The following is a 15963-nucleotide window of genomic DNA, read 5'->3' as shown; positions in this document are numbered from 1 at the left end:
AGATGATCTAATGGTCAATAATTAACCAAAAACACGAAAGGTCATAATTAAGCAATGTTAGGTCATATTATAATATTTGGGTTTAATGTCATGCTAAGATTATTTTAGGTCATGCTTTGTTAGCATGACCTAAAAATTTACTAACTATGACCTAAAAGTGCCCTACGTATGATATTGTTCTGCGTTTCTGTATTTAAATATAGTTTTGCATAGATCAAAACCCTATAGATATATATATATATATAGAGAGAGAGAGAGGAGTGTTCATATCCATAACCGAAATTATGTCAAAAAACAAAGAAAATCACAGTCATTGGATCTTGTGATGTAACCGTTAGATTAATGTCACGCGTCATCTAATAATGTAGATTGTGTAGTCTAATAATGTAGCTCGGCTAATAATGTAACACGTTTTAGTCTAATAATGTAGCTCGGCTAATAATGTAACGCTTTTAGTGTAATAATGTAGCTCGAATATTATTATCACAGTCATCAAATCTAAGGATCCAAGGGCTGAGATTTGCTTTGATTTTTGACAGGATTTCACTTATGGACCATAGTGCACCCCTATATATACATACATATATATATGGGTGTATTAGGGTCCTCACATCTCTTCGGTGTTAAGCTTCAAACAGATCACAACCTTTGGATCCTTGGATTGGATGGTTGTGATCAAAATAGCCGAGCTACATTGGTGTACATTATTAGAATGAAAATCTACATTTTTAGACTATAATGTTACATTATTAGTCGGTGTACATTATTAGAATGAAAATCTACATTATTAAATGACAAGTGGCATTAATCTGAACGTTAGATGACAAAATCGTGGGGCTGAGATTCAGTTGAATGTTTGGACATATTTACATGTTGAACTTGAATACATCCCTATATATATATAAGGATGTAATCATATTCTTTTTGTAAATATGGTTCATTCTGCCTTTTCAATCCTAGCCCCACGATTTGAAAATCCGATGGCCAAAAATCAAGCTGATTTTGATTATTAAAATTATTAAATTAATAGGAAAATGTCAGTTTTGGTATAAGATTAAGATTCAGTTATGGTAGTTTCCATGATTTCCTCCCTCAATCATCAGCTAAAATACGTTGGAAGATTACATCCCTATTACACGCTAATGTTAATCACTCTCTACCAGAATTATCATCGTCTTCTACATTGAATACGTCTGCAATTTTTATTTTCTCGTCCCAGATCAATAATGTACAAAAATAAGTAAATAATGCACAGATCAATAAAACATCCACTTAATTCCAAGATTTCTTTGAAATCAATTGATACAGCATATCACAAACACATAATGGACAACACTGCTTACAGTAATGTACAACTATTCCATTTATACAAATGTCAAATTCAAAAGATTGCTTAATAATGTACAACAACAAACAAATAATGTACAAATTCAGGGGAACTAACAGATGTAGCTTAAACCAAAAACTTATACACCACTGCGTATACACCACTTCCTACTATAATGTACAAGTTCTCGATGAATACAAATGGCAAATGTAAGAGATTGGTCAATAATGTACAACATCAAGCAAATAATGCACAAATTCAAGGGAACCAATCGATTTAGATTAAAACAACATCATCATATACTCCATAGTTACAATAATGAACAATTTCTCGATGAATACAAATGGCAAATGCAAGAAATTGGTCAATAATGTACCACAACAAACAAATAATGCACAAATTTAGGGGAACCAATCGTTTCAGATTAGAACAAAATCATCATATACACCACAAACTACAATAATGACCAACTTCTCGATGAATACAATAGATTGCTCACCTTCCGTCTGGGTAGGTTGGCTTTTGAAGGGTGCTGCCTCTTTTCGTCATTGATGTTCTGTCAGACAAACCAACAATTAAAACATAATAAGATTTAATTTACAAAATCGACAATTACACAATTGTATTCCGGTAATTAACTACAAAATTCAACAATGGACAAAACCCTAACAAAAATGAGCCCGATTTCAGGATTTACGGATATATGAACTGAACGTTTGTGAAAAATTGTGAAAATTCAACCGAACGATGGTGACATTCATCGATTCAAAGTGTCTATTCACGAAAAATTGGAACTTTTAAAACCTACCTTCTTGTCGAATGGAAAAAGACCGTTGCGCGAAGGGATTTAGGCTTCAACTCCGAAACGGCGGCGAAACGTGGATTTGATGGCGGACATCGAAGCTAGGGTTTAGGAATGGTTGGGAATGAGGGGAGACGATTGAGGATTTTGGGTTGAAGAAAGATGCGGTTGGAGTGAGAGAGAAAGAGAGAGAGTGAGTATTTGGAAGGTCACTCAAAATCCCGCTTAATTACGTGTGTGATTCATTGTATTTTTACATTTATAACTCTCTAATGTACAGACTACAACTAATAATGTAAAACGGTTCCCTATATTAAAGCCTCATCATAACTGTCCAACATCTTAATCCAATGGTTGATATTAAGTTGGAACTTAACACTAAGGGGGCAATAGGATCTTAATACTCCCCTATATATATGAGAATGTTATATTGCTAACTCAATACTTAATTGCTAACTACAATTAAATAATAGCCCTTAGATATTCAAAACAAGGGCCTAGACCATCAACTCCGAAATGTCAATATGATCAACAAAAAAGTCAATAAGTGTATTAAGGTCAATTTGCAACAAATTAATTGTAATTAACGGCGACGTCAGTCAGATAAGCGATCTACTGGGTGCTCACCCAGCGACTCGCTGGAATTGTAAAATTCGGATTTTAGACTATTTTTCCAACTTATTGATTTTATGTATTGTTTTGGGCCTGATATAAATAGACCCATTAGTATTTTTGATCATGAGATATTGATGAATTGAAATTCTATCTCTTGATGAACATAGTGCATGCTCTCCCATCATAATCACCAAACAAAATAAACTTTTTTTAACTAAAAAAAGCAGTAAAAATCCAAACTATTTTTATCTTCCTTTTTATGATATCAATCTATATGTAAAAGTATTTCTCAACAACGACGCCAAAAACTTGATGTACTTTTTATTAGCTCTAAAAATACATACAAGCATACATGGTAGATCTGGTCTAGCTAAAGGTCAGTACCGAATATCAAACACGGGGAATAAATTTACAGACTTTCTACCATATACTCAGAATCGTATACTATTTGGATTTTAGTTATTAACTTAAAATTGAAATTAATATTAAAAACAAAAAAAAAGTAAATAAGTAATGAAAAATCATATAAACAAGGGAAACCTAGAGTATTTATTTTATAACTTATTAGTTATTCTAATTATTTAGTTTTATTTTCTGACTCAAGTTTTACTAGGATTTATAATCCTTGAGTACAATATCAAGTTAATAACTTTATTGACTAATCTTGTTAATTATTCAAATCGTGTATTAACAATTATGTGACATATATCATATTGACAGTTAATATATATGTCAATCAAAGCGTTCACCAATCAATGTTTCACAATAATCAAAGTAACAGTGAATCAATTATATATTCAAAGTAATCAATATAACAGTCAATTAACTATATATCCCTCGTCCCAAGGAAGATAACCCCTTCCTTGGGCGTCATGAGATTTTATGCATAGTAATTATGTGTGTTGAGTAGAGAGTAAAGTGAGAAGAAGGAATAAAGTAAAGATAAATATATTTCTATTTTTAGTAATGAGTCATCTTGTTTGGGACAAACCAAAAGAAAAAGTGGTTCATCTTCGCTGGGATGAAGGAAGTATAATCTAAGAAATAACTAAAGTAAAACAATTTATGACATTAAACCATAAAAAGAGCTACATCAAGTCAATTATTTTCATTCTCTATAACACTATGAATTTAGCTATTCATAGGCAGTTAAACCAAACAAACAATCACAAAATAACACATGTTCAATCTAACAAAAAATAGATAAACCCAAAAGAACTAATATTGTTTTGCTTGATTTCTCTTGAATTCTTTGCTCCTTGTGAAGGATGGAAGAATTTATGTGTAAAGTAGGAGATGCCTTGGAGGTTCAGAGATGAACGATACTCCCTCCATCCCTCACTAAGTGAGGTGGAGTATTACTTTTCAACACTTGTTTTAAGAAAATAGAGTTTTATTAGTTAAGTGAAGAGGATATAGTAAGATAAATGAAAAAGTAGAAAGGAAACAAAAAGTAAAAGAGAGAGTGTGAAAAATGGAAATGGCTCACTTAACTTGAGACATCCCAAAAGGGAATATGAATCTCTTAACAAGGGACTAATAGAGTATGATTTAGATCATGGGATATTTATAAGCTTGAAGAAGGTAGAGATAAGGTGGGAATTGAATCACATAAGGTATATACTCCATCTGTCCCATTAGAAATGAAACGTTTTCCTTTTTGGATTGTCCCATTAAAAATGAAACGTTTCCTAAAATGGAAACCACTTCCTCTCTACTTTTTCATCTCTCCTACTTTACTCTCTTTTCATTAACTCACAAAACAACACTGCATAAAATCTCGTGCCAGAAACCAAATGTTTCGTATTTATTGGGACGGAGTGAGTATTTGTTAAGGAAAATATAAGACTTCAAAAGGAAGAAAATAGGTCAAAAATTGCGAAAATGCGCAGTTCTCGCCACGGCCCGCTGACATTGCGTTGCTGCGCACAGTCTTTGTAAATCAACCATAACTTTCTACATAATTCTGATTGAAGAGTGCGAGATACCCACGCAAAGCTCTTTTGAAGTTGAAGATAAGGGTATCCATTTATCTCTGATTGGAATTCATAACCTTAGCCATATGTCCTATAAAACTTAACAACGCGTCAAAATATTAAAAGGTAGAAATATATGCAATAATGAACATAATTCACATGTCATGATATCAAAACAAGTCAAATTTAGGTCTTACAAGCATATGTTTATCAATAACCAAGTCAAAACAATATATAAACATCAAAAAATAATTTTAGTTGTCCTAGTTATTCCAAACCTAAAAGTTATATATACTACTCCATCTATCCCAAAGCAAATGTCATATTTTCCTTTTAAGTTTGTCCATAAAAAATGTCACATTCATTTCTTTTTAGAAAAAGTTTCTTTCTCACATCAATATATAAAAAGTTTATTTTCTTTCTCCACTAAAAACAAAACATCTCCTATAATCTCGTACCATCACCAAGTTTTGCATCTTTTATGGGACGAAGGAAGTACAAAATTTGATTTGTTGCAATCAATAAGTAATACTCCCCTCGTCCCCTGAAATAAGAACTTTTGAAGGAAACGATTTTGAATGTACAATTGATAAAATAATAGCGAGATTATAAGAAAAATGATTAAATTATTATTAGTGGAGAAAAAGTCACACATGATTAAAGAGTTTCTAAAATAGAAAAGTTCATAATTTTAAAGGGACCGAACTAAAATAAAAATAATTCTTATTTTTAAGGGGCGGATGGAGTAAAATTTTATATGAATACATGAAAATATATCATTTCTAATTAACAATAACATAATTTTGCAATTTGCAGTATTAAAAAACACTAAAAAATTCCTCGATTATAATTCAACACATATCAACTCACGTATATGTACTAACTCGGCCTACTTATTAGAGGAAAAGTATTTTGCAGATTGAACTACGCTGTCATTCTAAGAATACCAAATTAAAAAAGATATTTATTATGAGTAAAAAGTGGCACTTGAATAAAATAAAATATATGGCATAAAACCTAACATGGAGTGAATTAAAAGTCGTAAATAGTTGTTGGCGTGATGGAATAAGAATAGTGAAATGTAATAATGAGATCAAGTTGGAATGAAACTTAAGGAAGACGATGTTCCGAACGTGGACGTTAAAGTAGACGATGCTTTGCTGGTTTGATTGGTCCCCATGCATTGCATACACAAATTTTGTGAATTCTTTTTTATACTAAATTAAATGGATAATTTTAGTCCCCGTGCTTTCGCATTTTATTTTATTTTCGATTTGTTTTATACTACTATTATGTTTGATTTACTTTGAGTCGTCCCCGAATAATATACACTTTGTATTCGACACGATTTTATTACAAAATGGATAAAGTAATAGAGAGGTAGAGAGAAAAAGTAAAAAATGTATTGTTATTGGAGAATGGGTCTAACCTCATTAAAGATAAAAGAATTTCCAAAATTAGAAAGTACATATTCTTGTGGGACGGAGGGAGTATACTTTAGAGACATAAGATCTGAGTAGTGATAAAATGCAAATTCTATATATTGTACAAACTCCAAACTTTTCAACTCAGTGTCAACACAATGTCAACAGAGTGTAAAATTTCAAAATTTTGATGTTAACACAATGTCAATACGGTGTCAACCGTTGTCTATTGCCGTTATTCTGTCATATGTTTACATTTTTAAGAGTCTAGATCATAATTTGGAATTTGTATACTCCCTCCGTCCACGAAAAATATGGCACATTTGTCATTTTTTGTTGTCCACGAAAAATAGGGCACATTCAAATAATATGAACCTCATATTCCACTAACACTACTTCTCTTTTACTTTTTTCCTTTTTCTCTTACTAATAATATGGACCCCACACTCTACTAACACTACTTCTCTCTTACTTTTTTTCTTTTTTCTCTTACTTTATAAATTCTACCATTTACAAAGTGTCATATTTTTCATGGACGAAGGGAATAATATTTTGAGTTTGCATTTTATTATGTTTCTATGATATCTTAACCAAAATGAAGTGTTTCTATGATATCTTAACCAAAATGAAGTGTAGGATTTAAAGTACGGTCGCACATTGACAGCCGGAAGCAACTTAATTCATTTTAATTAGTGATAGTCAATTTGAATTATAAATAATTATGAGTTCTAGAATGGACTATTATTAACTTCATTAAAATTCTAATTAACTCTTAATAAAAATTTATCAATAATTATGCGGCTGACTATGAAGCTTTTTAAACTCAGTAGAAAAAAAATACTTACTCCCTCCGTTTTATAGAAATAAACCATTTGAAATTTACACGAATTTTAATGTATAATTAGTAAAGTAAGAAAAAAGAAGGAAAAAATGTAAATGTAATTGTGTAGTTTATTAGTCGAATTATATTTTCCTATTTTTAAAGTATTGCAAAACACATTTAAGTAGCAAAGAAACTTTTCCAAGACAGAAAGCACTTTCTAGTATTCGGAAAATGTCGTACTGGTTGACATAAAGTTTTCCTCGAACAATGTTAATTATTCATTCAAACTGTAATAGTAGTGGAGTAATATTTTTCTTTAATAGGTTTTACATTATTCATATAAGATCATATATTATGCAACTCAGATCTCATTTTATATTTCAACTCTGTTAAGTCTTCATTATACTCAATTTCTGCGTCAAATTCCAAGTTTTTATTTTATTTCATTTCTCCCTCCATAGTCCGTACGCATACTAATACCAGAACTTAATTTTTTTTTCTTTTTTCTTTAATTATTATCTAATTTCATATTTGTTTAAGATTCTTTGTTATATGTAAATTAAACTAAAGAGATTAAAATTATATAATTATAATTTATAAAATTAAATTCGTTCAATAAAAAATGACATATTTAAATTTCCTAATGTAAATTTTTTTTATAGAATTTAAATACTACTCCATCCGTCCCTGAAAAATATGAACATTTGGTTCGACACAAATTTTAGAGGGGCTAGTTTTCGCAGCCCTATTGTAGGGACTGTGGTGTTTGGATCCTATTTATTTGTTATTTTTATATAATTTAGATTTAAGTTGAATAACTTTTTTTTATCTATATATACCGTTTCTCACCTTATTTCATCATCTATTTATTCCACTCTATTTTTCGAGTGGAAAGTAAACAATTTTTTATGTTCAAAACAAGTGGGAACAAATTGTGAACTTCATTGAAAGTAAATTAAACAACTAGAAAAGGCGCTCTTTTTATTTTGCAACAATTGATATTTACATTTAAATAATAGAAAGTGTATTTAGGCCATCCGCAATGGGGCGGACGATGGCACGCCCGATGGCGCGCATCGTCCGCGCCCGCCATCGTCCGCCTCATTGCGGGTGCGTGACATAGGCCGCGGACGATCGCCGCGCCCTATACTAAGGGCGCGAAGTATAGCGCGGACGATGTCCATCGTCCGCGCCATCGTCCGCCCCATTGCGGCCGCCGCGGACGATAGGTCATCGGCCGCGCCATCGTCCACCCCACTGTGGGCTACGCGGACGATGGCACACATTTTTTATTTTCTATTTAAATCTCGTTTCTCATTCATTTGTACATACGAACTTATCGACTATCTCTTTACATATTCTCTCTCAACATCCAACCAAAATGAATCTCGGCAACGACACCAATAGTTCTAGTTCGTCTGAGTCCGGTAGTTCGACGCCAGAAGCATTAGATGCAGCCGTTGAAGAGGCCATGGCGGCATGCTCTTAGTTGTATATATAATACTATTACGGGACATGTCTGATAAGTTAGTAATACTGATATAGAGAATTATATATGAACATTTCTAATTGTTTGATATTATAGTTAAGTTTAACTTAAAGCTCAATATAAAACAAGGACTCTCTCAATTTTTACCAAAATTATAACTTTAACCACGTTTATGTAATCCACCAATTTGTCAAACTAAGCCATGTTATTTATACTATACAAATTTAGATAATTTCTTTTATCAAACAACAATGAAAAAAAAACTTATCTTTGCATACCTTGACATGAAACTCGTATTTCTTATCTTGTTTTACATATCTTCTCATAGGGTTGTGATCAATTGAGTTTTTTTAGCCTAATTGAGAATTGAGATGCATTACCATCCACTCATTTTTATTAAATGGGTGGTCCAGAATTTGCCACATGGAAAATATTTTTAGATTAATTAATTATGAAAGGGCATAATGGTAATTTCATGGTACATTTTATTCAATAAATATTTTTTTTAATTTAAATTTTTTTTTTATTTTTTTAATTTTTTTTGGTCAACTACATGTACAATTCATGTCAACTACACACATATAATGTCAACTATGTGTACAATCTATGTCAACTACATATACAATTCATGTCAACTACACACATATAAGAGCATCTCCAGTAAGACTGGACGTCAAATAGCCCTCACATAGCCTTCACACTGCCACATCATCAGCACTACAATTCTCCTGCCACATCTGCTTGCCACATCAACTGGACATCAAATAGCCCTCACATAGCCTTCACACTACCTATCCACATCACTAATAACAATTATATAATTTAATTTACACTCGTATCAACATACGAAATTTAATTTACGAGACAAATACGGAAAATTCGAATAATAATATTAAAACTTAAAAAGTACATTAATTTTTAAAAAAAAGTACAATAATTTTAAAAAAAGTACAAAAATTAAAAAGTACATTAATTTAAAAAGTAAAACAAAATAACTCTTCGCCGCCGTCCTCGTCTCCGTCGTCGCCCCGCGCTTCTTCACCATCGTCGCCGCCGCCTCCGTCGCCACCTACGCCGCAGCTATTCCCGCCGGTGTCCCTCCTCATCGCCTCCAATTCTTCACGCTGGCTCTGGAGCAATACACGAAGAAAATCCTTCACCTCGGGGTCCACCGCCGCTTGGAAGTCGGCTAAGGTCTTCACCATTTGAGCGCGCGTTTGTTGGCGCGCGAAGAATTTGAGCTCCTCGGTAGACCTGCCGAGGGGGGATGTCGAATGGACCCCCTGGGAACTCGGGGTGCCCCCCCTCGCAACCTGTTGCGCCCGCTTTTGGCCAACCGGGCGTGGTCGGCGACCGAACGAACGAGGAGTCGGGACCTCCTGGGCCGTCTCGGGGAGGTCTGTCGAACCACCGCTGCTGCCGCTATAATCTCCGGTATAGTTCAGTTTCTGCCTCTTCGGCCAGCCAGCGTCGACGCCTGCCCGGAATTTCTCCGACTCGTTGAGCACAACGTAGCAGTTCCAGTAGGTGAACTCATAGTACTTCTTCTCCGGATCGGGGTAGGCTCTCTCCGCAATCCTCCTGCAGTCTTCCTCTGTTTGGCCACTGGTCTGCATGCGGAGGGCGTTGGCGTACAAACCCGAAAATCGAGAGACGCCAGACCTGATTCGGTCCCAGCACTTCCGGACCTCCTCCCCGGTGCACGGTCTCCTTTCAGGGCAAAATGCCCTGTAGGCTGCGGCTATCTTGGCCCACAAGTTGACGATCCTCTGGTTATTCGAAACGAGAGGATTGTCGCAGACACTCACCCACGCCTTGGCAACCGCAACGTTCTCCGCGTCCGTCCACTTCCTCCGGCCCCGTGCGACGACTCGCCGACCTTCTTAGCCTTGCCCTTCTTCTTACCCCGCCCTACTCCCTGGCTTTGAATGAGAGTTTCCGTATACTGTGCATCCGTTGGGGTCGATGTGTGTGAAGAATCGGTGGAAAAATCAAAAGTCGGTCGATAGGCGTTGTCCCCCCCCCTTGCGTCCCCTGCGCCGAGGGAATCATCTGCTGCGCCGGTGGAATCATTTGCTGCGCCGGTGGTTGCATCCCGGGTGCCCACCCCGGCATCATCTGCATAGGGGGCTGCATGCCGGGTGCCCACCCCGGCATCATCTGCTGCCACGGGTACATGTTGTAGTACCCGGTCATCGGAGGCCAACCACCTCCCCCAGGAGCCGGGGAAGTATGGGACCCTACCCCGGGAGTCGGGGGCGTCTGAGACCCTACACCGGGAGTCGGGGGCGTCTGAGACCCTACACCGGGAGGCGGGGGAGTCTGAGACCATCCCCCGGGAGTCACTGGAGTACCTTCGTAGTTGTTCTCCATTGCTCGTTATTGATCTTGAACAGAAAGTAAGGTAGAGAGAGTACTCGTTAAAACAAGTGGTGCGAATGAAAATGACGTTCAAAGCGCGTATATATAGTGTTTTCAAAAGAAAAATAAAATAAAAAATAAAATCTGACGCCGGTTTGACGCCGATCCGGGACCCACAATGGCGCCGTGAGGATCGGCGTCGGAACCGGCGTCATCGCGCGAATCGGCATGGCCACGCCGATTTTGACGCCGATTTCGCCGACGCCGGTTCCAATGGTTCGGCATCAGAACCGGCGTCGGCGAAAAATCGGCGTCGCGATTTTGACGCCGGCTTTGGAGATGCTCTAATGTCAACTACATATACAATTCATGTCAACTATACACATATAATGTCAATTATAAGTTGTTGACATTTGATATGAAGGCTATTGAAGATAATATGCCCGAGTTGACATAATCTACTTGCAGTTGACATTTTGAAAATGTTGTGGATGAATAACTGAAAATGCATCTCAATTCTCAATTAAGCTAAAAAATCTCAACCTAACCGGACCCTGTTCTCATATCCCATCCTTCTTATCAAACGGGGTTACATTGTTTCATAAAATTATAGATAAAAATACTTAAAGTCTTACTTTTGATCTTAATTACGACTTACCAAAATGATTTTAAATTTAATCATAACATAAATCCATCAATGATGTGAATCATGTGATATCTACTTTCAAAAATATAGTGCACTAACAGTTTTTTCATCTTAATAAGGATATTACAATACAGAATCAACAATACAGAAGAGAGTACAAATTTATAACACAGGAGCCGCAAAATCATGACTAATTGCGGAAATCACCCAAAATCTCGTTAACTCTGATTGACAATCCGGAAAAGATGTGTTTATTCCTTTCAAGCATTAAAATGACCTCAACTCCATCCATACACATTAGTAATTCATTGCATGTACTATATGTATATACATATATTTTAATTAAATACATAAATAAATTATTTTTTTTAAAATAATCAGTTTTAATTAAATACATAAATAAATCAATTTTTTTAAAATAAATCAATTTTTGGTCGTATAAAATTGGTCACATAGATTTACATTAGAATAATACACCAAAACCTACTCACACTCTCCATTTTTTTTTGCATTAAACAATGGCTATTTGAGTGGATTTGATATGTTTCTTTTTCACTCTGACCCATAAAAAGATTTCAGTCATTTGGAGCTGGAGCTCTTCTCTTTCTTGCAAGAAAACCACCCCTTGACAAGCAGGTATGCTTATTAAGTCACTACTCAATTTGCATTCACTCTTTAAAAAAATCAAAGTGTTACTATCTGTTTTCTTGACTGTGGATTTCTTGGTCTTTTTCAGGTTGCAGAGAAATGGCTGCAAGATTCTTTGTATTGAAAGTGTAGGCCGTTTCGGGGGGAAAGATTTGATTTTTCTTGGTTTTGTTGTGTCAAAATGGGTGTTGAAATAGTGGGTTACTACATTTTAGTGGTGGCTCTGCTGTTTAGGCCTTTGGTTTGCCAACAACCCAACACAGACGAGTCATTTCTTCTTGAATTCTTTGTAAAAATGGGCTTAAACCCACCCCAAAAATATGGATTTTCTGGGTCATTCTGTTCTTGGAGAGGTGTGGTTTGTGATGATGAGGGACAAAATGTTGTGAAGCTAGAAGCTTCTGGAGTGGGTTTATCTGGTGTGATTCCTGATACAACTATTGGGAAATTGACAAAGCTTGAATCTTTGGATCTTAGCAGTAACAAGATTACTACCTTGCCTTCTGATTTCTGGAGTTTGGGTTCTCTCATATTTCTTAATCTTTCATACAACTTAATCTCTGGGAGTCTTTCTAGCAACATAGGAAATTTTGGGCACCTTCAAAGTTTGGACCTTTCATTCAACAAATTTAGTGGGATCATTCCAGAAGCAGTCAGCTCATTAACCAAGTTGCAGGCTTTGAATCTCAGCCGCAATGGGTTTGAATCCAGTGTTCCATTAGGAATATTGCAGTGTTTGAATTTGGTTTCTGTTGATCTGTCTGAAAACAAGCTCAATGGCTCTCTCCCTAGTGGATTTGCTGCTGCATTGCCACAGCTCAAGCTGTTGAGCTTAGCAGAAAACAAGGTTGTTGGCCGGGATTCGGACTTTACCGGGATGAAAAGCGTGAGCTTTCTGAATCTCTCTGGCAATATCTTCAGGGGTTCTGTTTTAGGTGTGTTTGAAGGTGTGTTGGAGGTGGTGGATTTGAGCAGGAATCTGTTCCAAGGCCACATTCCTCAGGTAAACCTTACATCAGCTTTCAATTGGTCCAATTTGCTGTATTTGGATATGTCTGAGAATGAGTTGAGTGGTGAACTTTTCTTCTCAGGATTGCATCAGTTTATCAATCTTAGACACCTTAATCTTGCACACAACAGATTCACCAAACACCACTTTCTGATCAATGTTGATATGCTCACACATTTAGAGTATCTAAATTTGTCTGCTACCAATTTGGTTGGTGAGATTCCTAGCAACATCTCAGGCCTAACTAGTTTAGCAACCCTTGATCTCTCTGATAACCATCTCAGCTCCCACATTCCTCGTTTCGCGTTTAAGAGCCTCAAGTTTCTTGACCTTTCACACAACAATCTAAAAGGAGACATCCCATTGGTGGTGATTGATGAGCTCCATCATATGGATACCTTCAATTTCTCTTACAACAACCTTAGCTTTTGTGCGTCCCAGTTTTCCCCCAAAATCCTTGAAGCTTCTTTCATAGGATCGACTAATAGCTGCCCCATTGCTGCCAACCCGGACTTCTTTAGGAAAAAGTCTCCAAAGCATAGAGGGCTAAAGATTGCTCTGGCTCTGGCCGTCTCCATGGTGTTTTTGCTCATGGGGTTGCTTGTTCTAGCCTTTCGATGTCGTAGAAAGACAAGAATGTGGGCTGTGAAACAGGATTCTTATACGGAGGAGCAGGCAGTCTCGGGGCCCTTCTCATTCCAGACGGATTCAACCACTTGGGTGGCTGATGTTAAGCAGGCAACATCAGTGCCCGTGGTCATTTTTGAGAAGCCGCTGCTGAACTTTACATTTGCGGACTTGCTGTCTGCGACCTCTCATTTTGATCGGGGCACCTTGCTGGCAGAAGGGAGATTCGGGCCGGTGTATGGTGGACTGCTGCCAGGGGGATTACACGTTGCTGTTAAGGTTTTGGTCCATGGGTCCACGATGACAGACCATGAAGCTGCAAGAGAGCTCGAGTATCTTGGTCGAATCAAGCACCCTAATCTCGTTCCATTAACCGGATATTGCTTGGCTGGTGAGCAGAGGATAGCTATCTACGATTACATGGAGAATGGGAACTTGCAGAACTTGCTCTACGATCTGCCACTAGGGACTCAAAGGACGGAAGATTGGAGCACAGACACATGGGAAGATGAGAACAGCGGGATACAAAACGTTGGCCCTGAAGGATCACTAACAACGTGGAGATTCAGACACAAGATCGCACTTGGCACTGCTCGTGCACTTGCGTTCCTCCACCATGGCTGCTCGCCTCCCATCATCCACAGAGACGTCAAAGCAAGCAGCGTCTATCTGGACTCCAACTTAGAGCCCAGGCTGTCAGACTTTGGAATTTCGAAGATTTTTGGCAATGGGGCTGAAGATGAGATTGCTCGTGGATCGCCAGGGTACGTGCCACCAGAGTTTCTCGACCCAGAGAGCAGCAGCTCATCGCCAAAGGCTCCAACACCCAAGTCAGACATATATGGATTCGGAGTGATCCTGTTTGAGCTCATCACGGGGAAGAAGCCAGTTGAAGATGTGTACGAAGATGAGAAAGAAACAAACTTGACGAGTTGGGCAAGGGGACTTGTGAGGACGAACCAAACATCATGTGCTATCGACCCCAGGATCCGTGGGAGTGCACCGGATGCACAGATCATCGAGGCTTTGAAGATCGGATACCTTTGCACAGCCAAAATCCCTTCCAAGAGGCCAACCATGCAACAGGTAGTTGGCCTGCTCAAGGATCTTGAACAAATCACACACACTTGAGCAAAATTATTGTTTTTTTGAATTCCTTGTTTTGTTTATTTTTAGTATCATGAGCTCTATGCTGCCATGGTTAGATTGTATAGCAGCTTTACTTTTCTGACCTATCAAAGTTTCTCATTTTAGTATCTATCTTTTCTCTTCTTGCTCAAACTAGACATGAAGTTAGATAGGAACTTGTTTGTGGCATTGAAATTGAAACCACACGAATATATGTACCCAACAGATTTGGTGGACCTAAAAAAATGAGTATCACATTTAGTATCTGTAGTGTGTGTATATTGTGTACAGAGAGTGTATTGTGTATAATGTGTGTAGTGTATGTATATTGTGTGCGTGTGTATTTTGTATGGTGTGTGGAATGTTTGTATGGTGTGTGGAATGTTTGTATTTTGTGTATAGTGTGAGTGCAGTGTGTATAGCGTGTGTAGAGTACAAAGTTGTTAAATAGCGGCTATGGCGGTGATATGGCGCTATATCATATCGGTTAGTAATGAAAATGCCATCGCCACACCGATTTATGGCATTTTTCTGCCCACCACGGTCGTGGCGCCACGCCATTGCGGTGTTTTACTGTAATTTTGACTTTTTAATGGATTTTCGTATAAGCCCAAAAATTGAACCGGCCCACTCAACCATTCTAATCCATTTTATTTTATAATTAAAATGAAAATAGATTAAACTTAAAAATTGAAATTGAAACCCTAATTATAGTGATGAAGCAATGGATGGCGATGATAGTGTGAGTAGAGGTGCCCATGGTTTCAGAACCGGCGGTTACGATTCGGAACCGTCGATTCCGGTTTTGGAAATTGCCGAACCGGATCCGAACCGCGAGGGTGTTTCGCGGTTACGGTTCCAAAACCGCCGGTTCCGGCATCGGAGGGTTTTTTACAATTTTTCACGGTTTTCTGGCAGTTTTTCACTATTCCGTCTTGGAACCGCCCGGAACCAGCGGTTCCGACACGGTTTTGGTTCGGAAATTTTTTAATCTGAACCGAATCACGGTTCTAAAATCGACGGTTTCGGATCGGGTAAATTCTCATGGATCTGGTTCGAAACCGTAACCGACAGTTTCGGTTTCACGG

The 15963-nt window shown here is 37.3% G+C and overlaps 1 protein-coding gene across 1 annotated transcript; it reads left to right on the top strand.

Annotated features, from left to right (window-relative positions):
• Positions 1–11961: 11961 nt before the first annotated feature.
• On the top strand, positions 11962–15141 carry LOC121750520 (probable LRR receptor-like serine/threonine-protein kinase At2g24230). The gene is made up of 2 exons (XM_042145072.1): positions 11962–12099; positions 12200–15141. Exon 2 carries the CDS (start codon positions 12293–12295, stop codon positions 14876–14878), a length of 2586 nt encoding a protein of 861 aa, XP_042001006.1. The 5' UTR covers positions 11962–12099; positions 12200–12292; the 3' UTR covers positions 14879–15141.
• Positions 15142–15963: the final 822 nt, after the last annotated feature.

Source organism: Salvia splendens, chromosome 10 (assembly GCF_004379255.2).
Source record: "Salvia splendens isolate huo1 chromosome 10, SspV2, whole genome shotgun sequence".
In the NCBI taxonomy this organism is placed as follows: domain Eukaryota; kingdom Viridiplantae; phylum Streptophyta; class Magnoliopsida; order Lamiales; family Lamiaceae; genus Salvia; species Salvia splendens.
Note: the sequence above shows the minus strand (reverse complement) of the source record. Positions and strands in the feature narration are given on the sequence as shown.